A 24,388-nucleotide genomic window follows, 5' to 3' on the forward strand; every position below is an offset into this window, starting at 1 on the left:
GATTGATGACGAGTACAAGTTCATGAAGTTTGTTTTTGTCGCAGCTAGCTAGCTCTACCAGAGTTAAATCTTTGACAAGCCGTGAGTAGGGCCATAGGGCCTATTCTACTTTATGACAAAATGTATTGTTTACTTCCTTTCCTTGTTGTACTATGCAACCTATACACATTTCACATGCTTTACTACGTTCTCTGCATAAATAACCAGATTACGTACGTATATAATACTATAATAGCCTAGCCCACCTTGTTGAGCTCGATCAACTCGGTCCCAGTCAACTCGGTCCCAAGTAAACTCGGTCCCAAGTCAACTCGGTCCCAAGTCAACTCGGTCCCAAGTCAACTCGGTCCGTATGGTTGACTGGAAGTAGTTGTATGTTTTCTTTGAACTTGGAAAAAAATAATGAATGTCCTTTGACTTTGGGTACATGAAACGGGATAAGTGTGCACCGATGTTCGGGGTATAATATTCGATACCTTCAATAGCGACCCATTTGTTTCTGTATTTCAACACTCACTTTTGAAAATGTTACCGATTGTGTTGGCAAATAAATTTCTAATAAAAAAAGTCTCTTTGCTTCCAACCAGAGTTTTGTTTTCTGTATGGCTCTCAACAATTCATTAATTAATTGACAACCATTAATAATTGAATCCTCTTCGATTTCTTTTCAAGTAACTTACATTTAAAATTAAATAGTGTAGAAACAGTACGAATTACATAAGTCATAATTATTTATAAAAAGAAATAAAGAAAGGAAATTAATGTTTGGTTAAATTATAAAGAAAACTTTCAAGTTAACTTATAAGAATAAATAATAAATAATATCCAAAATCTACTAATTAAAAAACTAAAACTATTAAGGAAATTAATGTTTTGGTCGAAAATAAAAAACAATTATAATATTGTTCAAATAAACTTGGGTTGCGGTCCCTCCCCGCCCACCCTCCATCCCGCCCGAGCAAGCTTCCCAGTCTTGGGACCGAGTTGACTTGGGACCGAGTTGACTTGGGACCGAGTTGACTTGAGACCGAGTTGACTGGGACCGAGTTGACTTGGGACCGAGTTGACTTGGGACCGAGTTGACTTGGGACCGAGTTGACTTGGGACCGAGTTGACCGGTACCTCCGTTAATGGCTCCGCTTTTAACATCTGTCACCATTACAGCCCACCTTCGATACATGTCTAAAATGCTAAGTTTTCAAAGGTCGCAAAATGCGTGGTAGTTTGATTGAAAATTTTCCCATTTAAAGGAACACATTATGTCATTGCCTTGGATCGGTCGAGTTGGTCTTTGGAAAGCGTTTGTAGGCCCTAACCGTTTGTTATAAAAATGCATATGCTAATACAAAGATGTTTAAAAATTAGAATACAATGATCCACGCAAATTTGCCTCGAAATTGCGTGGTTTTCCTTTTACTTTGCAAACTAACACGTTTAGCCATTTATGGGAGTCAAAAATTTGATTCCCATAAATGGCCAACCGCGTTAGTCAACGAGGTAAAAGGAAAACCACGCAATTTCGAGTGATACTCGTGGGGATCATTGTATTCTACTTTTAAAATACCTTCTCAAAGACCAACTCGACCAATCCAATCAACGTGTTCCTTTAAAAAAGTCCAATACTACTCCAACGTACCTCATTTTATTCCTTACATTTGTGAAATTACTATGACACATGTCCAGATGTGTAGCCTAGCTATAAAATGGTTGATAAAAACACTTAAAACACCCTGAAAGTTCTTTGCGTTTGTTGTCTGCCATACACCACTACTTCAATTACAAGATCACATTTTTTTTTACATGTCAACAGAGGGGATACAAAAAACTGTGGTGGTTGAAGTGGACGTGCGCCTTATAGGCAAATTTCCAGAAATTATGATTTTATTGTAAATTGCACGCGGGTTAAAAAAAACAAAAAACAAAACATCAAAAGCATTATTGATAAAAAATACGCTCATTTATTATTCATAATTTTTTATATTACAATTAACTATAAAAAAACAGCATTTTAGTGTTGTATCTTAGTTTTGTAAATTGATGGCTTCACCACAGGTTGGGCCGGGTGTAAGATGGGGGTTCAGCTAATTAGCCTGGTAGAAACCCAACAATTGATGGGGTAAATAGTTTTAACTGGCAGGTTTGGCCTTCTAGTTTCCCTGCCGCATGGACTTGAGTGTTGAGAAGAAAAGGCGGCATAGAAAGGGACCCCGTATTAACGTTTCAAAACAAGTGCGTGAATTTATGTGATGCAAAACGTATGCTGGGGCAAATTGGGGTTGTTTGCAGACGACGACCTTCATTGTGCTTCGATGGCGTTCTACGGGCTTGAAATTCTTCTCTCAGGTGGGTTATGACATCGGACAAATAAAAATAAAGCTCAAAGTTGTTTTGGTTCTGTTAATTAAACTAAAATTCTATCTCAAGTCTTCAGTGCGTGAATATAGGGTACACAAGGATAATGGCTTAAAGACAGTGGACACTATTGGTAATTGTCAAAGACCAGTCTTCTCACTTGTTGTATATCAACATGCATAAAATAACAAACCTGTGAAAATTTGAGCTCGATTGGTTGTCGGAGTTGCGAGATAAATATGTAAGAAAAAAACACCCGTGTCACACGAAGTTGTGTGCTTTTAGATGTTGGATTTCGAGACCTCAAATTCTAAACTTGAGGTCTCAAAATCAAATTCGTGGAAAATTACTTCTTTCTCGAAAACTATGTCACTTCAGAGGGAGCCGTTTCTCACATGGTGTTATACTATCAACCTCTCCCCATTACTCGATATCAAGAAATGTTTTATGCTAATAATTATTTTGAGTAATTACCAATAGTGAACACTGCCTTTAATTATTGTATTGGTTAGGGTTAGGGCTAGGGTTAAGGGTTAGAGTTAGGGTTATGTTTTTTAACTATTTTTTTTTTACCATGTAGCCTTAGTTATTTTCCGAACAACATCTGGGGGCGACTTTGTCAGGGTAGGGGGCGACATTGTCAAGGGGCGACTTTGCTAGGGGCGACATTGTTTGGGGGCGACATTGCCAGGGGGAGACTTTGCAGGGGCAACGTTGTTGGGGGCGAGCTTGTCAGGTAGGGAGATGACCAGTATTCTGTAAGACCATGAAGACTATAAGAAATCAATCAGCCCACCTTGTGGAGCTGTACAGAGAGCCATTAATAACAGCTCAACAAGGTGGGCTAGTCGAGACCGTGTTCACGCGACAGTGGTGCACTGTCATGTTGTGCACTGTTGGGTGGTGTTGTGTTTGCATTGCAGTTTGCACAACTTTGACTCAAGTTTCTCGCACATTCTTTGTTGCTCGGCAGTGGTAAATTTTTATGAAAATAGGTAGTTATAAAAAACATGTTGATCTTGATCATGATCTTGAAAAAATGATTGATCGGCTCCTTACGAACAACACTTAAAGAGGTTAGGTCAGGAGGGAGGAAACCCTAGCCGATTTATATTGTATTTTTAACTAATAAAAATACTCTATTAAATTACTAATCTAAAAAACTATGTTCCCCTCCGTTTATTAGGGATACCTCAACTTGACACTGCATGAGTCCATGACAGTCTATACGGTCTGTATGGCGGACAAGACAGTGAACTTGTTGCTGCATGTAGTTGCGATAACTTAACCTTCCTCCCGACGGCGAAGAGGGGGCTACATTATCACAACTAACTTGTTGCCATCAGCGTCCAGTTGTGATGATGTGTTGGTGGGTGGGGGGGGGGGGGTGGTCAATGGTGCGGGTCATGCTTTTATTTCACATTGTAAAGATGATAGGGGGCAAACCCTCTTTTGCAACAAGTGATAACTCGTTGGCGTGTGCGGGCTTCCTGTTATGATCTCGACAATCCTCACAGCATAAGAACATTAATATTGCTTTTTTTATTTACTTTATGGAAAAATAAAAGTATACTTTACTACTTGCAGCACTAGCGGATGTATTCGGGATGTAAATTTGTAATGCTTTCATTCTGTTTACTTTCTTTTCCTCGTGTTCCTCTATTATCTTTTGTGAACACTCGTGATAATGTTTTCCTGGGGGGCACCTGGGAGAGGGGGGAACTGGAAACTTTATAGAGTATAGAATGTTTTGCAGGCACATACCGGGTGGCTCAAAAAAAACTATACACTTTCGAAATGATTATTACCGAATAAAAAATTACGATTCTCAGGCAAAATGTTTCTGTGTATGGATAGCTAATGGTCTCAACTTTCATACGACACCAAAAAGTCAGGAAAATATTTCATGTCTGGGTGAGCACTGCTCACTTTTGTGAAGGGTATGAAAATAGACTGCGCAGGAATTAGCCTTCCTTAATAAATTCATGATCAAATGCGATCAGTTTGGGTTTGCTGAATGAATTTTAATGTTTATTAAAGGCAGTGGACACTATTGGTAACTACTCAAAATAATTCTTGGCGTAAAACCTTTCTTGGTGACTAGTAATGGGGAGAGGTTGATGGTATAAAACATGAGAAACGGCTCCCTCTGAAATGCCACAGTTTTCGAGAAAGAAGTAATTTTCCACGAATTTGATTTCGAGACCTCAGATTTAGAACTTGAGGTCTCGAAATCAACCATCTAAACGCACACAACTTCGTGTGGCAAGGTTTTTTTTCTTTCATTCTTATCTCGCTACTTCGATGACCGATTGAGCTCAAATTTTCACAGGTTTGTTATTTTATGCATATGTTGAGATACACCAACTGTGAAGGTTAGTCTTTGACAGTTACCAATAGTGTCCACTGCCTTTAAACCATTTTGTTTTAATTCATGAGTGAACATGAATTGCATTTTTGTTCTTGTAGCATTGTAACTTTCCCTGGTAGACTCACTGGTGTTATCACGGGTGTCAGGCTGGGGTGATGGTACATGTTGCAACTTCCATATTACAAACTGTGGTTTTTTTTCATATCTGCTGAATAAAAACCTTCAACCCACATTTCAGTTATTGTAAGATGAGTTGAACATTTGATTGTTTTTTCTTAATGAACAGGGCCCAATTTCAGAGAGCTGCTAAGCACAAAAATGTGCTTAGCGTGAAATATCTTCCTTGAACAGGATTACCAACAAAATTTCCATTTGTTGCATATTGCTTGATACTACTGGTATTCAGCTGTTGTTTGCTTTAAATCATGAAAATCACATGGACATTTTTGGTAATCCTGTTTTTATCAAGTAAGAAATGTCATGCTAAGCAAATTTTTGTGCTTAGCAGCTCTATGAAATTGGGCCCTGATGGGGATTAAGTAAATTGATTATTCAAATATGGCTTGTTGAAAACCGGAATGTCACAGATGTTGGTTACTTATTCTTCAGGTTAGCCCTTTGACCTGAAGTAGCCGTCATCTTGGATTGAATGTTGTAAGCTACAAAGGACTACCTCTCACAAAGGGAAGGCTAATTCCTGCGCAGTCTAATTCTCAACCATTCACAAAAGTGAGCAGTATTCACCCAATCATCAATTAATTTTGGACTTTTTGGTGTCATGTGAAAGTTTAGACCATTAGCTATCCATACACCTAAACCTTTTCCTCCAGAATTATATACTTTTTATTTGGCAGCCATTTCAAAAGTGTATCTAGGGTTTGTGAGACATTGTGGTTGTGATAATCTTAACCTTTAGACCCTCCTGGCAATATTTACATGGCTTAAAAAAAAAAATCATTTTTCATTTTTATTCATTAAGTTTGATTTAACTTCAGTAGAGATAAACTATTTTTAGTTTAAGAATGGCCACAGTTAGATCCTTTATTTATTTACTTACTATTAGAAATTATCTCTTTTTATCTACAATACAAGTCGTGTTCGTTTTGATCTGCAGGGTACCAGTGCTAACACTGTTATTGAATGGCAAACTCAGCAGGAATGTCCTTCAACTCAAAGGTTGTACTTTTTGTGGTGATACTTGGAGCAGTCGTCCTCTTTTACAAATACAACTCCAGTAAAGTTAATACGGAGGAGTTGGACGAAGAGCTACTGATTAAAGATTTGCAAAAAGGTGCCTATCTCAAATGAACAGTATTTCATTTTACAAAACTCATGTCACCTCCATTAAATGGCCATGCAGGGAACGATTTTTCGACTGAACATGTTGTGTGCACGGTGAATAGTAAATGGTGATTTTTGACAAAGGGAAATTGTTCACTCCTTATTGTATTCATAAAAACAGAATACGCTACAGAGATATAACCACAGGAACTAGGCCAAATAGTAAAATGGAGACAAGCCACAAATCATTTAAAAGTTCTATTTCACGAATGAGTGTTTTTTTGCTCGCTTGTCGGTCTGTCTTTCTGTGCTGAAGTTGCAGGATCATTTTTAGGTAGGAACTGTCTGGTGGGGTATTTTTTCATTGTGGAATGCACCCCTGCAATGTCTTAATGTCTGTTTGTTTTGTCTGGTGGTTTACATGCAGCATTGTTACATAAGGCACCCCATACATACTGTTATGTGATGTTTTGTTGCAATGTATTACACAAATCCAAGGTGGCTTACGTCTCCCCCCATGAAAAAGCACACAATCATTCAGATACAGGCCCCTTCCTGTTTTAATAAACCATTTCTCCTGAAGACGAGCAGAGTAGTAATCGGTGAGACCACACTAGCTCTTTTCAAAGCCAACATGGATGTACTCACAGTTTACTATTTAGTATTGACTTCTTAAACCTTTTTCACTGTATGGTACATTGTATACATCAGAACCTTCCCCCCCCCCCCCCCCACCACCACACCCAAGATAACAAATGTCTTGTTTCGCCACTGCAACAGTCCATGTTTATTCCTTCCTTTTTTTTTTACTTTTTTTTTTACATCATTCTGTAATCACAGCATCACTTGGAGTACTTGGAATGTCTAACTGGGATGAAATCAAGAAGGTTGCTGTCGCAAATCTGGCGCTGCGAGTAACCGATGGCAAGGTTGACCTCGGCGGTAAAGGCTTGGTGTTCAGACGAGAGGTATGGTTCAAGTCATTCTAACTAACGTTTTCTGTCTTTCTTGTATACTATACGATGACGTTTAAAAAAAAAAAAAAAATATTTTCACAAAAAGCACAAGACTGCCATTTGTGAGTTTACTGGAATGGTGCTGAAGTCCAGTGGTTTACTGGAATGGTGCTGAAGTCCAGTGGTTTACTGGAATGGTGCTGAAGTCCAGTGGTTTACTGGAATGGTGCCGAAGTCCAGTGTAAAATGTGAGCCCGTTAAGGCATTCTTGGGATGAATCAAATTGAGATAAATGTGTGGTTTCATTAAAGAATCTGTGGATACAGGGACTGCAGGGTTTTAAACAATGTTTCTGTGTCTTTATGAAGGTCGTTGACAGCACCCAGAAGAAGACCAAAGGGTCCATCGTCTTTCTTCATGGGATGAAGTTCAAGTCTCAAACATGGCTTGATCTCGGGACGCTTCACGTCATTGCATCCTATGGGTACAGGACAATAGCTGTGGATCTTCCAGGTACAGTAGTGCTGGGATATCAAAAATGGAGCCTTATCAAATAAGCGTGGGAGATGGCCTTGGCTTTCGAATTCAAACAGGTTGTTTGTCCGAGGCATAAGTACAAACAAAAACAAATCCATTTAGGCCTATATAGCAAAAAGAAGAGCAAAGGGTTTAAGGGAAGGATCCAGAGTGGTATATTCCAGGTGTGAGAAGCAAAATGAGAGAATGTGCGACTTGAAGTACCTTCATGTTTAAAAAAAGAGTGGCACTCTTTATTTAATCCTCACAGGTTTTGGGGAAACAGCAGCCATTTCGGGTTTAAACCCAGTGGACTTCCTGACAGAATTTCTGAAGAGCATGAAAATTGAGGATCCAGGGAATGTCTTGATCGTCAGTCCTTCCATGAGTGGCTCGTTCTCCCTCCCCTTCCTCATGGCACACCCGGACAGGTTCAAGGGATTCGTTCCAGTGGCTCCGGTTGATACACAGAAATATAATGCCGCAGCTTATCAACAGCTCAAGGTAGGAGCGGCAGCCATGTTTGTCAAGTTCCTTACATCGTAAATAATGATTCTTATCATGAAATACACATAGCACCAGACAGTCCGTTGAGTTTTGGTTTGGTGATATTGACCCCATTGCCCCCATTGCATGCACAGGATTGTGCTTTGTTTTCAGCAAATTGAACACTTGTGTGCAAACTGTGATTTTTGTTTTTGCATTATTCTGTTTTTTCCCCATAATTTTCTTTGGTCTATAGGGTCGCGGCTTGATTGTCACTTGACTTGCGTTTAAGCATAGAAGGCCCTTAGGAACACACTTGGAAACAGCAAAAGCCACAACTGTTAATTTTATTATTGGCAATGATTTAAGACGGAGCAATGTCATATATAATTCATTTACTGTGAACACGCTTCTTAACAGTAACTCAAGAGTTCTTCCTGTGAATGACTGTCCGAAGGAACTTGCAAAGAAGTTCAGCGCGTTCTTCTTGAACAAAGTAAAGAAGATTCGAAACATGATTGATGATGTCCACATTGATCCATTACTCCTCTGGAGGAAAGAAAGTTTCCTTCTCATGGTTCTCTACATGACTTTTCCCCAGTTACTGAAGATGACCTTTTAAGGATCATCATGAAGTCACCAACCAAGACTTGTGCTTTGGATCCACTGCCAACATGGCTGCTGGAAAGACATTCATCAGTCATTCTTCCCAAACTGACAGAAGTGGTGAACGCTTCCCTCGAGCAGGGTATGCTTCCGAATTCTTTAGGCCATGCTATTGTGACTCCTGTCTTGAAGAAATCATCACTTGACAGGAATGATCTAAAAGAACTACTGCACTGTATCCAACATCTCATCAATATCTAAATACATCGAAAAAGTTGTCTTTGCTAGACTTACTGAGCACATCAATCATCACAACCTGTTTGAACCACTCCAGTCAGCCTACCGCAATTCACACAGCACAGAAACTGCTCTCCTCAGTGTACAGGATCACGTTCTCAAAGCAATTTATCAACAAAAAGCTATTTTGTTCGTTATGTTGGATCTCTCAGCGGAGTTTGATATGCTAGACCATGACATCATGCTCCATCGCTTTCATGAAAGCTATATCCAGTAATGCCTTGCGATGGTTTTCATCTTATTTCAACTGTCGCACTAACCATGTTCATGTTCCTGGGGTGAATTTCACAAAGGTAGTCCTAACTTAGGACTAGTCCTAGGCAACGCTAAGAGATAGGACCAGTCCTAAGTTAGGATGAGTTACTGGTCCTAACTTAGGACCAGTCCTATCGCTTAGCATTGCCTAGGACTAGTCCTAAGTTAGGACTACCTTTGTGAAATCCACCCTTGGAGCGAACTCAACTAACTGCTAATCTCGACTACGGCACCCCGCAGGGCTCTGTTATCGGACCATTGTCTTTTACACTTTACACAGTTCCAATTGGGGAAATTCTGCGCAAGCACAATATGTTATATCATATGTACGCTGATGACATTCAGATATACTCCATCATTGACCCAAAGATCCCGTTAGATGCAGTATGTGGATTGTTCAATTTATCTACTTGTGTGATTGACATTCAGCATTGGATGGTGACCAACAAACTCAAACCTAACGCGGATAAAACTGATATCATCATAATTAAAGCTCTTGGTCAACTTAAGTTTACTTTAGAAAAACCACAACTGTTTCACCTGCCAAATCGGTATGAATTCTGGGAGTTGTGTTTGGTGCCAGGATGTCAATGGACGATCATGTTGTACAACTGAGTAAGAGCACCTACGAAACATCACCAAGATACGTCCATACATTGATGAGGATACATGTCAAGATCACTTGTGCTGTCAAGAGTAGATTACTGCAACTCGTTTTTGAAAGGAACCACAAAGAAAAACATAAATCGTCTCCAGAAAGTTCAGAATAAAGCAGTCAGACTCATCTTTAAGACCAGTCGTCATGACAACATTTCACCACTACTTTAGAAATTGCACTGGCTGCCCATCGCAAACAGAATTGACCTCAAACTTGAGGTCTGCTTGCTCACCAGTCACCACCATAAATCTAACATGCTAAAACGGTATGTCCCACCGTGTTCCCTACACTCTTCCTCAGAGAACCTCTTGGCCGAACATCGCACGGTCTCTAGAGCTGGTTTAATGCCTTTTCTGCTAATGCTCCAAGACAAGGGAACTCATTATCATTACTCCTTCGCCATGCAACTTCACTTCGACAATTCAAGAAACTACTTAAGACTCATTTATACAGAAATACTTTGCTGTTTTACTTCACTCTACATTGGAACATCTTGAGTTTGGACTTCTTTGTTACATCTTCTGTAGGCGCTTTGTAACCTTGGAAAAAAGGCCCAATAAATGCTGATATGTATGATGTATGTAGTATTATGGCAGAATTATAATAACAGTGTGGAAGTCCTATAGACTGCAAGTCTCGCGCTTATTTGAACTTGCGGGACCACTCCATTCTTAACCGTAAACTGCAATACCTGCTTTCTGCCTGTGGATTTGTATTATTTTGTCTATGTTGGGCATACACCACGTTTCCATATATTATCCGCTGACAATACATTAAAGGAACATGTTGCCTTGGATCGGACGAGTTGGTCTATAAAAAGTGTTTGTAATCGTCGCCCATCTATGGGAGTCTAAAATTTGACTCCCATAAATGGCCGACCGTGTACTGTTAGTCGACGAAGTAAAAAGGAAACCGTGCAATTTTGAGGCATGTTTGTGTAGATCATTGTATTCTACTTTTACAACATCTTTCTACCCATATACACTTTATAATAAACGGTTACAAACGCTTTTGAAAGACCAACACAACTGATCCAATGCAACATGTTCCTTTAATAAGATCTTTCGTGTACAGTGTAATAGTTATTAGGCGTATTTGGTAAATATGAGTATTCTGTTTTAGTTAAGTTATAGTGTAAAACAAATGTTAAACTTTCAGAATAGACAGCTGATCCTTTATGGATAAGAAAATAGTAAAATTAGTTTTTTAATCCTCATGTTACTTAATTACTATTTCAGGTACCAACCATGATCGTTTATGGCTCCAAAGATACAACACTCGGAGTGCAATCATTGGGAAATCTGCGCAACATCCCCGGCTCTGGGATTGTTAAGATAGAGGAGGCCGGGCATGCCTGCTACTTGGATCAACCTCTCGTTTTCCACAAGCATCTTAAAGACTTCGCTGATAAGGTCTACTCACAGTAAAGGTATCGGTATAGACCATTTAAGCTTGTAGACCATATTGAATATGATGTCACCATTCAAAATCCTACCCTACAACATGGCTCCTGTGAACAGGTGTGTCTTGGTGCCATAGAAATCAAATCGGGAAGGCTGCGTGCTTCATTGATGTACGCGTTTAGACGCGCATATGGTCTGCCCTACAATATGGCGACTTCCATAGCAACCAAAGGGGTTATTCAATACTGTCTATTATACCAGATTGGTACGCATACTAGAAACAAGCATTGTTTAAGTTTAGTCTAAAAGCTTACTGACTACAAAGTTAATTTTATCTTTGGAATATTCCACTCTGAAATGAAGTCATATTTCAAGATAAGAGTTTCTGAGAAAAGGAAACAGTAGTGCAACAGCTGACTGGCTGTACAGCCGAAATTAAGGAAAATGATGTTAGATGTTGAAAATTGTGCAGGGTTTCCACGTTGATTGGATTTAAGCCAAGATTTTCACAAAGTCTGTGACAATTTTTGTCAGTTGTACCAATCCTGTATAGAACCTTGAATCTACTCCTGTATACAACTCCTCGTTGACTGTTTGAAAGACAGAGTGAAGCAAATATTGCCAAATTTGTAAGCGTACATTTCCCTTGATGCTTCCTAAGAAATCAATATGCAAATATAAAACCACAAGGTTAAGCCTGTCGTCTGTCTCAAAAAATTTTTTTTTTGTGTTTTTAGTTTTTTTAATAACATTATACTCATTAGAAGATGAACAGACTTCAGGAATTGTGAGAGGAAAACAAATAAGAAATTAGACACAAAATGTGTAAAATGGATTTAGCAACAATGCAGTCCAGATTCAATGGGCTTTTTTAAAACCAAGGCTTTGGTGAAAATTCCAGAGAACGCTAATAATTATAGGGCTAGATAGCTCAGTTGGGAGAGCCCTAGCACAATAATTTTGAGGTCGTTGGTTCTCATCCTGCTCTAGTCAAATTGTCTTTGCTCAAACCCAAATCAAGTCCCAAGATTGTTGAAAATTTACCTGGTCAGTTTCCCTTGTGGTTAGTTTCCTAATATTTGAAACAAAAAGTCGCACCTCCTTAAAGGCAGTGGACGCTATTGGTAATTACTAAAAATTTATTAGCATAAAACCTTAGTTGGTAACAAATGATGGGGAGAAATTGATAGTACAAAACATTGTGAGAAACGGTTCCCTCTGAAGTAACGTAGTAATTTTTCCACGAATTTGATTTCGAGACCAAAGATTTAGAAATTGAGGTCTCGAAATCAAGCATGTCAAAGCACACAACTTTGTATGACAAGGGTGTTTTTTTCTTCAATTGTTATCTAGCAACTTCGACTCACAATTCTGTTATTTTATGCATATGTTGAGATACACCAAGTGAGGAGACTGGTCTTTGACAAATACCAATAGTGTCCAATGTCTTTAAGGTGATCCCTCTGCTGCCTCTTCCCAGGTTGTATCATCATGGAGGTAGAAATGGTATCATAGTCTTGGGTGTGATTCTTGGGTGTGATCCCTGGCTACACAGCAGGTACTGGTTGAATGGCTTCTGACTGGTACCCTCCAACAAAGTTATTTACAAAATAAACCAACAATATTAGGGCTAGATACTTGCAGCTGCATTGGTTGGTACATGTAGATCAAGTGTTAATGGCTAGATACTTGCAGCTGCATTGGTTGGTACATGTAGATCAAGTGTTAATCAGGAGGTCTTAGGTTCAACCCCCAACCAAGTAAAATTGTCTTTTTTTTACCCAAAGTTGTTTGAAGTCCTGTTAAGCTTTCAAACACTAATGGACCCAAAACCGAAGCCTTGGTTTAGGCAAGGGCCTGTTTTGTAACTGATGATAATTTAAAGCGTAAACAAAATATGAAACACTTTTGTGTTTTGGGAATTTTTAAGACATAAATAGCAATTTTTTATTTGATCAGTTATTTGGCCAGATTAGTGGCTCTTTTAGTTTACCTGTCTATTTGAAGGAGCTTTATTTAACCATAGTTTGCACCTATCGGGAAGACTAACTTAATTCATTAGCATCCCCTTGTTTACAACAGTTTCACTCACATTTTCTAGCGAAGTCCTTGCAGTTGATGTAAATAAAGTGTTTTTTACCCTGTGTCATGTAACTTCTACATATCTTTGTGCTTTAAAAAAGCATAAAACAAAACCTATAATTTTTACCTATGTGATACTACTAACACTGCATGTACTGCCATTTGCTTTGAAGCTAAACTCACAAGTTTCAACCTCAAAAAATGATAATTGTATACTAAATTGTTTGCGTTAAAAATAATGTGTACTGGTGTACCTGTGCTTTTGTAACCATTATTTTGATGTTTTTTTTATGTAACTTTATGTTTCATACAGAAATATTGTGTTAATTGATGTAATAACTGCATCTGGGATAAAAGGAATATAATTTTGGTGTTACTATACAACTTTTTTTTTTCTTCTACTCTCACATAGGTGTGGAGTTAGACTTGTCCAAGTCTGTGATCGAAGTTTTATTTTCTGCCTGATTGCCAATAGTAATATTGCCTAAAATAGTGCCCTCTTGTGGATTAATCTGCAACATTAACCTTTACATCAAGTGTTAGCACGTGCCACAACCATCTGCAGGGGCGATTTGCATGGCTGATGCAGAGAGATAACCGCAATCTCAGTCTCGAAATCAAGTCTAATGTTTGTAAGGACTGTATACTCAGTGTGTTTTTGTATGGAACAATTGTATTAACATCGCGGGCTAATTGAGTGGGATTCAAACCCACAAGCCATGTCATTGTAGACTGAATGTTTCAACAGCACATCCCAGTGGGTGTGCCCTGTGGCGAGGAGAGGCCATTTTAAATCTTGGTTGCAAAAACTTGGGCGTTCAAATTGACACCATGGAAGGTGTCACATACAGATTCCCCCCCCCCCCACTTACAATGTCATTGGTGTTATTTTAACACCCAACACCCTATGCTGTTCATTTGGATTCTCTCTTCAGTGTATGTGACAACACCATGGTGTCAATTTTAACACCCAAGTTATTGCAGTATCCATAAAATCAAAATAACACTTCTGCTCTGCATGTAGTTGATAAAATGTATATGTATATTTGGTTTGTGTTTATGCAAGTTGTAGAGAATTTGTCTATTCAATCAGGATTCATGTATAAATTGTTCCATATCTTTATATTTTTTAGATGTGTAGGAACTTTGCGTTTTATTTCTCTTGAAGGGATTTATATATAAATTAAATCCATCTAACTGGTTGATTTCTTCAAAACTGTGCTGTGATTACTTGTATAAGTTTGTTGTATGAAACCTTGACCGTACCACGGTTTGGCCTCACTCAATAATTGCGTAAATAAGTGCAGCGAGGTGCGAGGAGATGGGGTGTTTGGCCCAACAGTTGGGCCGGATTAGCAAATCGGACGCTGGCCCGACTGCTTTTGTTCCCTTTGTTGCATGTGAAGAGCGCCCTCAACTTTACCCGCTTCGGTGATTTGTTAGACGCTAACAGAATCGTCAAAATGGATACACCATCTTAGAGAAAGGACCAACAAGCATTGCTGTTGAAACTGTGCATTGTATGGATCCTAAGAAAAACTACAGTAAGTAAACTTTCGGGTCAGCCATGGAGAAGTGTTGGTTGTGGTGCCATAATTTCTGTCGTTGGCTTGGGCCTTTTTCACACACTCATGCGATTCTGACAACTCGATATTTGACATGAAAATTCCCCCCCCCCCCCAAAAAAAAAAAAAAAATATATATAAAAAAAAAAATAATAATAATAGTAACAATGATTCAAAAGAACAAACACCATTAGGCCTGTGCTTTTACATAGCTGCGAAGTTGCCACTTCCACTAAAATTACTTCAAAGGGGTCGTTTTTTACCACGCTTTATTAAACAAAAGCTCTCCAGAGCTCTTTGCCGAGAAATGTGTCGTCGTCATTCAGGTTGTTATAACCTTCAGGTATACAGGCTTTCTATATTAACGATGTTTCTTCTCACCACGCCTTGTAAAAGGCCTAGCCTACAAGACGGGTAGCAAGCTATACGTGGATAAAATAACGCCATCATGACAACGTTGGTTAGCCCGATTATGGCCAGTAGACAATTTTATTGTGTTTCTGGGCCTTTAACCAATCTAATTAATATAAAGGAATTATAAACTGCCAGAGATCGAGAGAAACAGTGATCCATTGTGTATTATTTGTATTTAAATATAATTATCTGGCAATGAAACCAGCACAAAAAGCAATGTAACTCTTGGGTCTGAAGAAAATACACAGCCACTAGGTTTCCAAACTACAATGTAAAAATATTATAATTTCTTGAAGAGTGGAGCGAGCACTTTCGAGATGATTGTTTTTAAATCGAGACATGCCTGCTTCTTGTCGATTGAGAGTTTGTTTTAAAGGCAGTGGACACTATTGGTAATCACTCAAAATAATCATTAGCATAAAACCTTCACAGAATGGGGAGCTATTGGTAGTATAAAACATTGTGAGAAAACGGCTCCCTCTGAAGTAATGTAGTTTTCGAGAAAGAAATATATTTGGTATATTTTGTGTGTGTGTGTTTAAGGCATTCCGTTTATAAGCTTCGGCTTCAAGTGTAATGCCTCCACGTATAATTGTTTTGTCTAAAGTGATTATTCTTGGTGGAGAATAAATGTTGATGAATTGAAAAGAATTTCCCACGCATTTGATTTCGAGACATCGATATTAGATAGTGAGGTCTTGAAATCAAGCATCTAAAAGCACACAACTTCGTGTGACAAGGGTGTTTTTTCTTTCATTATTATCTCTCATCTCAAGCGACCAATTGAGCTCAAACTTTCACAGGTTTGTTATTTAACTCCTAGAGATTCACCAAGGGTCGAAACGTCAGGCCAGTTTACTATTTCTTTTTTTTGCATTCTCCTTTTCGTAAGGTCAATATTTCTTTTGACAAAGGCATATTAAATAAGACTAAGTTTTCATTTTGTTTTACTAAACAATGTTAGCCCTAGCATATTAAAAATTATAGTCAGTTGCTTATCATATATATATTTATACATATTTACAAACGAATCAGTTTACAGCGGTGGCAAAATGTCAACAATGATAATATGCGTATTTTTACGTCAAGAAAACAACATGCGAACCATATTGTTTTATAAGCATCCTGCCCCTTTAGTACTCGATAAAAGTGAACTCTGAAACCAACTGGGGAGGAGTAAATTTCAACGAGGCTTCATCCATTCCTTGGGAAGGATGACAATAAGCCATATTGGTTTGATGGACACAAAACTGTGACACTATTTGGTTTGGGTAAATTTGTCTACAGACACCCAAACCAACCAGAGCACTCGTATGATGTGTATGCCGTACCAGACTTTTGAACGCTAGGTGGCAGCAAACAGGTACATTCCCAGCTTGCGTAGTTCTGAGCACGCGCACATTACATGGAACATTGAAATTACCTGGCAGATCTGGTGCCACATGTCTGCAAGTCTAGTGTTCGTGTTCTTCAATGAGGCACAACGAAGATTCCAACAGGCACCAGTTTGTAAAACTTAGAACCTTTACATTATAGTAATAGAGAAGACCCTCAAATGCTCAATTATGGTTGCGATATGTTGATGCAATTAAAGGCAGTGGACACTATTGGTAATTACTCAAAATAATTATTATCATAAAGCCTGACTTGGTAAGGAGTAATGGTGAGATGTTGATAGTATAAAGCATTGCGAGATGAGAACGGCTCCCTCTGAAGAAACATAGTTTTCGAGAAAGAAATAATTTTCCACGAATTTGATTTCGAGACCTCAGATTTAGAATTTGAGGTCCCGAAATCAAGCATCTGAAAGCACACAACTTCGTGTGACAGGGGTGTTTTTTCTTTCATAGTTATCTCGCAACTTCGATGACCAATTGAGCTCAAATTTTCACAGGTTTTTAATTTTATGCATTTTTTGAGATGCACCAAGTGAGCAGACTGGTCTTTGACAATTACCAATAGTGTCCATTGTCTTTAAAGCTTTATATCTTTACTCGCGCATTATATCAAGAAGTACAGGGTCCTATTTTATGGCCGTGCTTGCACCCCACATAATGTCTGCAATTATGTGGCCTTGTTTACATGTAGTTGTAAAGCTGTCTCCTGGGAATAACTCTGCTCTGAGTAGTGCCACAAGATGTTGACCTTACAGATGGCAGTTGGTGTTTTACAGTCATGTTGTTGTGACATTGACATTATATTGCTGCTGCTGTTGTTGTTACATCTTTGGATTGCTTGGCAGTAGCAGTAGGTGCTTCACGATTCCTTTTACTTGAGGAGGAGTCGCGCTTTCTCGGTTTATCTCTCCTCTTTGAGGGTTTCCGGCCCTGCCTCCGTGGTTTCGTCGTCACGAGCACCGAGGTTGGAGGCTCGTCCACGCCCGACTGCTGACTGCTCGTGGCCGTCGCTGATGAGGCGTCTCCTGCTGCCTCTCGTTCCCGGTCTGAAGTGATCCCCTTGCAGGTGTGCTGGTCCACAGTCTCTGTGCACTCACTGCAGCGAACGTAGCAGCACCAGTGAAATTTACATTCGCACTGGTTGGTCTGCTGGACTCTCATGGTGTTGTATCCTCGGCCACAACACATCACGTCACAACTATCGGGACCTTGGGATGTCTTGTTGCAAAGACGACCGGCTGTACCCAAAGATCCTGCAAAGTTTAACCAACAAAAAACTCATCACAAACCGAGTAATCTTTGGAAGAAACAAAAGCAAAACGAAAATGGAATGACTGCCCATCAACTCTTAGGGGCTGGGTTCTCCTAGCGCAAGGACGTCATTGCAAGGTTCACACGTAACGTCCTCTCCACCCAGACACCCCTACCCTGCGAAGTCCCCGCTCCACATTAACGCTCTCCCGAAATTGTGTCAAAACGTTTGCCAACCCTCAGATAACAGGCATGACACTTCGTTGATGCAATAAAGGAGAGAACAAAACCTAAGCTTTGAACAATCACAACTATGCTTCGAAGTTTCTCCGTGCACTAAAATTAAAAATGAAATGGATTTTGTTTTTATCAGATGCATGACTGGTTCCTCATTATTAAATCGGTTTAACCACGGCAGGAAGAACATTTGATGCTCAATGGGGCACGGTAAACCCCCTCTATCGTGACTTAATTGTGTGTCTGGAATACAATTATTATTTTGATTAAGTACGGAACATGGGGGTACCCTCTGCCCCATAATGCGCTCATGATATATAAGGCCGATTATGTTGAGGAGCTCAAGGCAACCAACTGCACAGCATGAATGCACACCGGGAACACCTCGGCAGCACATGAGCAACTATTAGCTGCAACTTGCTATCTCCAACATGAGAAAAACTGAATTATGAATCAGTTTTCGAAGTGCAGATTGCTTGGAACTGGTTGTGTGACGCGTGACATTGACTTTAAATAAAGAAGGACACCAACCTGTCTCCGGGTCTCTCTTGCAGTAGTCTGGTGATTCCTCGAAGTACACCAGATTCACCCTGTTGGGCCTCCGATGGTTCCGGCTCGTACTGAGCCCCGTGCCGTCCTGCCCCATGGTCACCTCCGAGGCGTCGTCGTACTTGGACCGGAGGTACATGCCAACTTCCCGGAAGTCCTGCATGGCCTTCCAGCAGGTCCGTATCGAGCAAGAGCCGCTCACACCGTGACACTTGCATTCCAACTTCATGTTCTTCATCACTGCCTGGATGTTTTAGGTAATAAAAAATAAGATAATCGTTCAATTGTGTGTAAGTTTATTTCTGCCTCCAAAAGAAGTTTCAGATCCTAAGTAGAAAAAAACAAAAACAATTTAACGCTTAAAATTTTATCTTAGTTTAAAGACTTTACTTTCTCGGATCTTAAAGACACTGGACAGTCACTATTGGAAATTGTCAAAGACCAGTCTTCTTTACTTGGTGTATCTCAACATATGCATAAAATAACAAACCTGTGAGAATTTGAACTAAATTGGTCTTCGAAGTTGCGAGATGATAATGAAAGGAAAACACACCCTTGTCACACGAAGTTGTGTGTTTAGATAGTTGATTTCGAGACCTCAAACTCTAAATCTGAGGTCTCAAAATCAAATTCGTGGAAAATTACTTCTTTCTCGAAAACTACATTACGTCAGAGGGAGCCGTTTCTCACAATGTTGTATACTATCAACAGCTCCCCATTACTCGTTTAAAATGTTGGTGTAGAGGCCTTTAATACGCCCATGTTCCAAGATCCGTTGTATGTGTTTTATAGGGTGCACGATCCCATGCTCCCTTCTTTCTTCTCACCCTTCGTCCTGCTCTGTTGTTGTGTAAATTCATCAAAGCCCGCGGGTCTCTCTCTTTCCTCTCCCTGGCGTCCACGAACTGCCGGGCGAAATCATCGGCAAACTTGACGTTGTCGCTACATCCTCCCCAGTCGAACTCACCGTGCTCGTCCGTGCTTGAGCCCTTCTTAGTCGGGTCGCAGGCGCAGTCGAGGAGTTCCCCCTTGCTGCACGACCGGGTAATCTCATGTACTACTCCAGCAGACGAAATGGCATAGACGAAGGCTGCCTCTTTGCTTGCTTCTGTTTTGGTCGAGAAGAAATTCAAAATTTATGTGTCAACCCTTGTTCGTCTATCTACTTGTCAAAAAGTTACCAATTAGCTATTTCGGAAAGACTCTTAGGGTCACAAGGTCAGGCCATTAGCTATTGTTTTTATATTGCATTTATGATATGTCCACTACAGCAGTTTACAGCAGCTAAATCTGTTTTCTACAACAACCAAAATTAAAAAGGAGAGTTGTTTATAGACCAAGATTATCTCAGCAACTCATTGTGGATTAAATTATGTTGTTTGGCTATAGGCTTTTATTTGTCATGTTTACAAGCAGCACTTCGATAGAAGACCGACGGAGGTGACGTCATGTCTGTTCATGCGTTTTCGCTATTCGTTTGAGTTGTCCATTGGTAAATCACTCGCCAATGACTGTCAGTGTGAAAATGCACCCCGCGTTTCAGCCCAAATTTTGTCATTCATGGCGGTACTTTTTTTTTTTATAAAAGCACGTTATGGTTACAATTTGGCGCATTGGCTGAACTACCGATCTTGCCAACAGTACTCTTCTCTAATGAATGTCTTGTTAAAAATTTTATTAAGAAAACTTTAATGATCGGTTATTCCCGTCCCCAAATTACAAGCTTGGCACGAAAATTGTTTAAGGTTCCAACCCATACGGCCTTGTAATTGGCTTCTTTTATTTCTCTCTCTCTATGTTTTGACTGGTGGCAGGGCCTGGAACTCCGAAATGTCTATCATCATGAAAGCTGAATCAATAAACGGTGTTGCAACCTTCCTAGAGGGCAAGTCGTCACCGCTGTGTTACGCCACGAAGATCCACACAGCCATGGTATCTCCGTTTTGCTTTAGGCGGGTCCTGATAAAAATGCAGACACCGACACACAGATGACATGAAAGGAGCTGACACCGGATATGATATGGCTAATAATGGCACGAGCTGACAATGATTGTACAAAGTATGTACACAAAAGAGCACTTGGGGTAGACAATTATGATATCTGATAGTGTGTAAACTATATGCTATCGTCGTACGATAGCAATAAATCATATAGCGTGTGGCAATTGTCTTGTCTATTTCTTAACTACTTGATGATTACACGTGCAGTGTAAACAGACGGGACTTGTGTTGTCTTCATACGATGATGACGACGCTAAATAATTGTGTCTTTTTTTTAGCCAGGCATTTTAAACTATTAAATGCGCTCACAAAAAGCTCGCTCACAAATATTAAATGTTAGTGCATCGCGAACTTGTCAAAGGGGTAAGAGAGAAAAATGTTGTTGACTTAAAACAAAACGAAAATCACTGGATATATGAAAACAGGAAATGCGCAAACGCATTTCGGGTTAGAAGTCTACAGACTGGGGCGCTCCACAAGGAATCATGCGTACACCGTCTATGTTGGGTTCTTAGAGACAAAGGAAAGAAAACCACAAGGATGTACAAATTGGAATGCGTCTGTGTTTATACCGTGTGTAATTGACAACCAGTTTGTCATGTGAAATCGAACTGTACACGACGGCCTTGTAAAATGTGTTGCTGGTTTGACCCTCGTGCGGGAGAGATATAGGTCTGTCTTGTGTTTGTTGACGTTGGACTTGCACACTTTTTAGAAGACGACTCCTATCGCCAATTCCGTCCAGAAATGAAAGAGGAATAACAGAGACCCATGGAATGCCACCGATCGAAGACCAAACAAATATCAAGTTGCACTGTATCAACAGAGTCGCATTGGTGCATGAATTATTAATCAATCTGTTGTAATGATTGGTAATACGTGCTGTATGGGTTTGCTATGACACCGAGCCATCAAGTGGATTGCTGCTGCACCTTATGCCGAAGTGAACATGTTGTGACAGACTATCCACCATGGCCCGGATCGATTGATCCCAAAATGGCCGGCACAATTGGATTTTTACTCACGTTGAATGGACATCCTAAAAGACTTCCATACACTTCTAAATGGATTAAGGGGTTGTCGATGAGACGAGGGTCTGACCGGGGGGGGGGGGGGGGGGTAAATTACTTTTTTCTGAGTCATTCTTATGTCTATGTGCACATGGCCCGTTAAGATGGGTACACATTTTGTTCGTGACCATTTCAATGTTAATTATATATCGTATTAACAGCCGATTTGTCATTGATGAATAAAGGCGCTTGGGTTTGTCAATTACAAACTTTGCAAAGAATGCTGTTCGTTTTATTTGCAACAAAATGGTGTACCTATGATTGTGGCTGTGCACTTAGGCAATCTTTCAAAATTTCCCTAAAAAATAGTCATCCGCTTTGTTATAGTTTACCATTCAAACATGATTTTTTTTTAACTAATTCTTTCTTATTGTATAAAATGTTGTGTTCAATGCTATTCCCCCATTCGTGTAATCCAGGCGTAAGGTGTTTTCCATGTGTTTGAGACAGGCGCTTATTGTTGTCAAGGTATGGCACTCGGTATGTAATAGTAAACGCTATAGTTTAAAACTATTTGCATCTTGTTCTTTCGGAGGGCGAGGAAGAATTGTTCAAATTAATGTTGCACTTTAATATGTAAGTAATAAGGCCTATTCGACAATTCGATAAATCCATGAGCTTGGGCCCAGATCCCAAGACAAATACAGTTAGCCGTAAAACGCCAACTCATATAACCATAAGTGATGTTTGATCACCAATCACGAGCAACTTGGATAGTTCCCACCAAAATATGGATCCCTCAAGCACTATACTTAAGCAGCACCACCACCGGCAGTCAAGCTTTTTCCAGAAGACGAGCAGAGTAATGTTTGAAACGTCGAGACCAAACCCAATTTTTCAGAGCCAACACTCCCTCAAAAGATAATTTATAATGACAAATTCTCATATAACTATTAGCCGTCTTTAACGAGGAAACGGTTCGTGGATCTGCAAGGAGCCAGTAGCTATCGACCGGCCAACAACCTCCTATTGCTGTATTGTCGTGTCCAGGTGACCTCACATTCTCCCATTATACGCCTGATTAACTACAATTAAACTAATCTCATTGAAATCTGCCGAGGTAATTACCAAAATGCATCACTGGTCCCCCGCATGCCACAGGCGACACCTACCCAAGGATTCACCCCGGTTACCTTACTATAGAGAGTAGTGGGCGTGACCCATCGCACCATGGTCAGACAGAATGGGGGGGGGTGGGGGTGTCTCAGCATGGTCTGAGATGGTCTGTGCATGAAGGAAGACATTTATTTCATTATTCATGGTCTGAACATAGTGAATCACTGGAGTTACACTGAACTTATGCACGTTGTGTGATCTCTATAATAATTCTTGAGCACTAGTATTATTTTTTTGATAAACATGACCGTAGATGTCGTCACACAAAATGTCACAAAACCAACCATTTCGGCCACTTATAATTAATGATTCCTCCCTTTGTGGAAGAGGAAGTCTCTATGGATTTCTCTATTTGTGGATCAAAGTTATATGCTGTTTGGAAGAAATACCATTTTAATAGTCCACCTTTTTTTTGTCCATGATTTGTTCATATCCTTATCACTGTGGACGAGTGTTATGAAATTGAGTAATAGTCTATGAACTATTTGGATAACCGTGGATGGGGATGGGGGGGGGGGGCACAAACTAATTATCCATTGCCCCCTCCCCATCCTCGCAGTTTTAGACCGATACTGTTTGCCTATTGTCATATTATGCTGCATGGATTGTACACATAACTTTCTTGGGAATATAAAGAAGCTTATAACGACATGAATACCTGTATAATATTGCTGGCGTATCGCTTTGTGTTGTTCTATGGTCTTAGTTGGTGTGTTCCCCTAAATATGTTGTTAAGCACCTCAAACGCTTTTACTCCGAGAGCCGTAAAGGAAAATGCCTGGAGGAGCCGCCTTAAAACTTCCGTTCTGACCGAGCGACATTGTTCTAAAACATTGAAGTTTATAGGTCGGGGTCACTTCCGACATGCTTTCCACATAACAAAAAAAAGCATGCAACATTTTTTTATCCGAGAATTTGTGGATTAAAGTCAACACCAAGCAAATCCAACAAAGAGAGAGACAAAACGCTTCTGTTTAAAATAAACTTGGAACGATGTTGCAACGCTTGCTTCGTGTTGATGGAGAGGCATACAACCCTAAGGGGATTATACTCCGTGGGGACGTAACCCGCACACATTGCATCCGTTTTCATGGCAAAGTCGGTGTTTTTGGCGGTATAAAATGTTACCGTGTTGTGCGCCTTACCCATGCTGGGCCAGGAACCATGTAAGTGTTTTCAGGTATGTTATGTTGTGTTAATGACTGTAGATTCTTTCATAGCGTTATGTCCGTGCTTTCAACGCCAGTCAATACCTGCAGGGCTAGATTAGCTAAAAGTCGTGCAATCTCCTAAAAGTTGAAGTTCAAGTGGCGGATTAACACAGTGACGCGGTTTGCCGCAACTCTCTGAAGCTACTCCTCGCTCCCCACCACAGCTTGGTCCTTGACTGGGGCGTGTTGACTACCCAGACCAAAGAGGGGAAAACTATTACGATCCCTCGTCAACACCTGAAAGCCCCGGTATGTCTGTCCAAATATTGAGGGCGGCCTGTCGGCATGTTTCACAGGGACGGCTGGCTGGCAGC

General features: G+C 40.0%; 2 protein-coding genes across 5 annotated transcripts in view; one reads left to right on the plus strand and one right to left on the minus strand.

Annotated features, from left to right (window-relative positions):
* Positions 1 to 21,733, plus strand: LOC117304680 (protein ABHD14B-like). 4 transcript variants are annotated; one of them, XM_033789287.1, is made up of 7 exons: positions 1 to 81; positions 5,838 to 6,014; positions 6,845 to 6,972; positions 7,329 to 7,473; positions 7,748 to 7,980; positions 11,017 to 11,207; positions 20,491 to 21,733. In XM_033789287.1, the coding sequence occupies exons 2-6, from the start codon at positions 5,864 to 5,866 to the stop codon at positions 11,203 to 11,205; spliced, it is 846 nt and encodes a 281-aa protein (XP_033645178.1). In that variant the 5' UTR covers positions 1 to 81; positions 5,838 to 5,863; the 3' UTR covers positions 11,206 to 11,207; positions 20,491 to 21,733. The 4 variants fall into 4 exon arrangements, with proteins under 4 accessions (XP_033645178.1, XP_033645159.1, XP_033645149.1 ...); XM_033789268.1 differs by lacking the exon at positions 20,491 to 21,733 and adding an exon at positions 12,662 to 14,479; XM_033789258.1 differs by lacking the exon at positions 20,491 to 21,733 and having other exon boundaries at positions 11,017 to 11,788.
* Positions 17,148 to 24,388, minus strand: part of LOC117304672 (protein Wnt-2b-A-like) — a 13,241-nt gene continuing 6,000 nt past the window's right edge. The window contains exons 3-5 of the mRNA XM_033789245.1: positions 19,504 to 19,784; positions 18,659 to 18,920; positions 17,148 to 17,892 (exon numbers count right to left, since the gene is read on the minus strand). Coding sequence (XP_033645136.1) covers positions 17,438 to 17,892; positions 18,659 to 18,920; positions 19,504 to 19,784 — 998 coding nt within the window. The 3' untranslated portion in view covers positions 17,148 to 17,437. The remainder of the gene's footprint in view (positions 17,893 to 18,658; positions 18,921 to 19,503; positions 19,785 to 24,388) is intronic.

This window comes from Asterias rubens, chromosome 2 (genome assembly GCF_902459465.1).
Source record: "Asterias rubens chromosome 2, eAstRub1.3, whole genome shotgun sequence".
Taxonomy (NCBI): domain Eukaryota; kingdom Metazoa; phylum Echinodermata; class Asteroidea; order Forcipulatida; family Asteriidae; genus Asterias; species Asterias rubens.

Coding starts and splice junctions, on each gene's coding strand:
- LOC117304680 (XM_033789287.1), top strand. CDS start 5,864: ATGGCAAACTCAGCAGGAATGTCCTTCAACTCAAAGGTTGTACTTTTT. Junction 6,015..6,844: donor GATTAAAGATTTGCAAAAAG/GTGCCTATCTCA, acceptor CTGTAATCACAG/CATCACTTGGAGTACTTGGA. Junction 6,973..7,328: donor GCTTGGTGTTCAGACGAGAG/GTATGGTTCAAG, acceptor GTCTTTATGAAG/GTCGTTGACAGCACCCAGAA.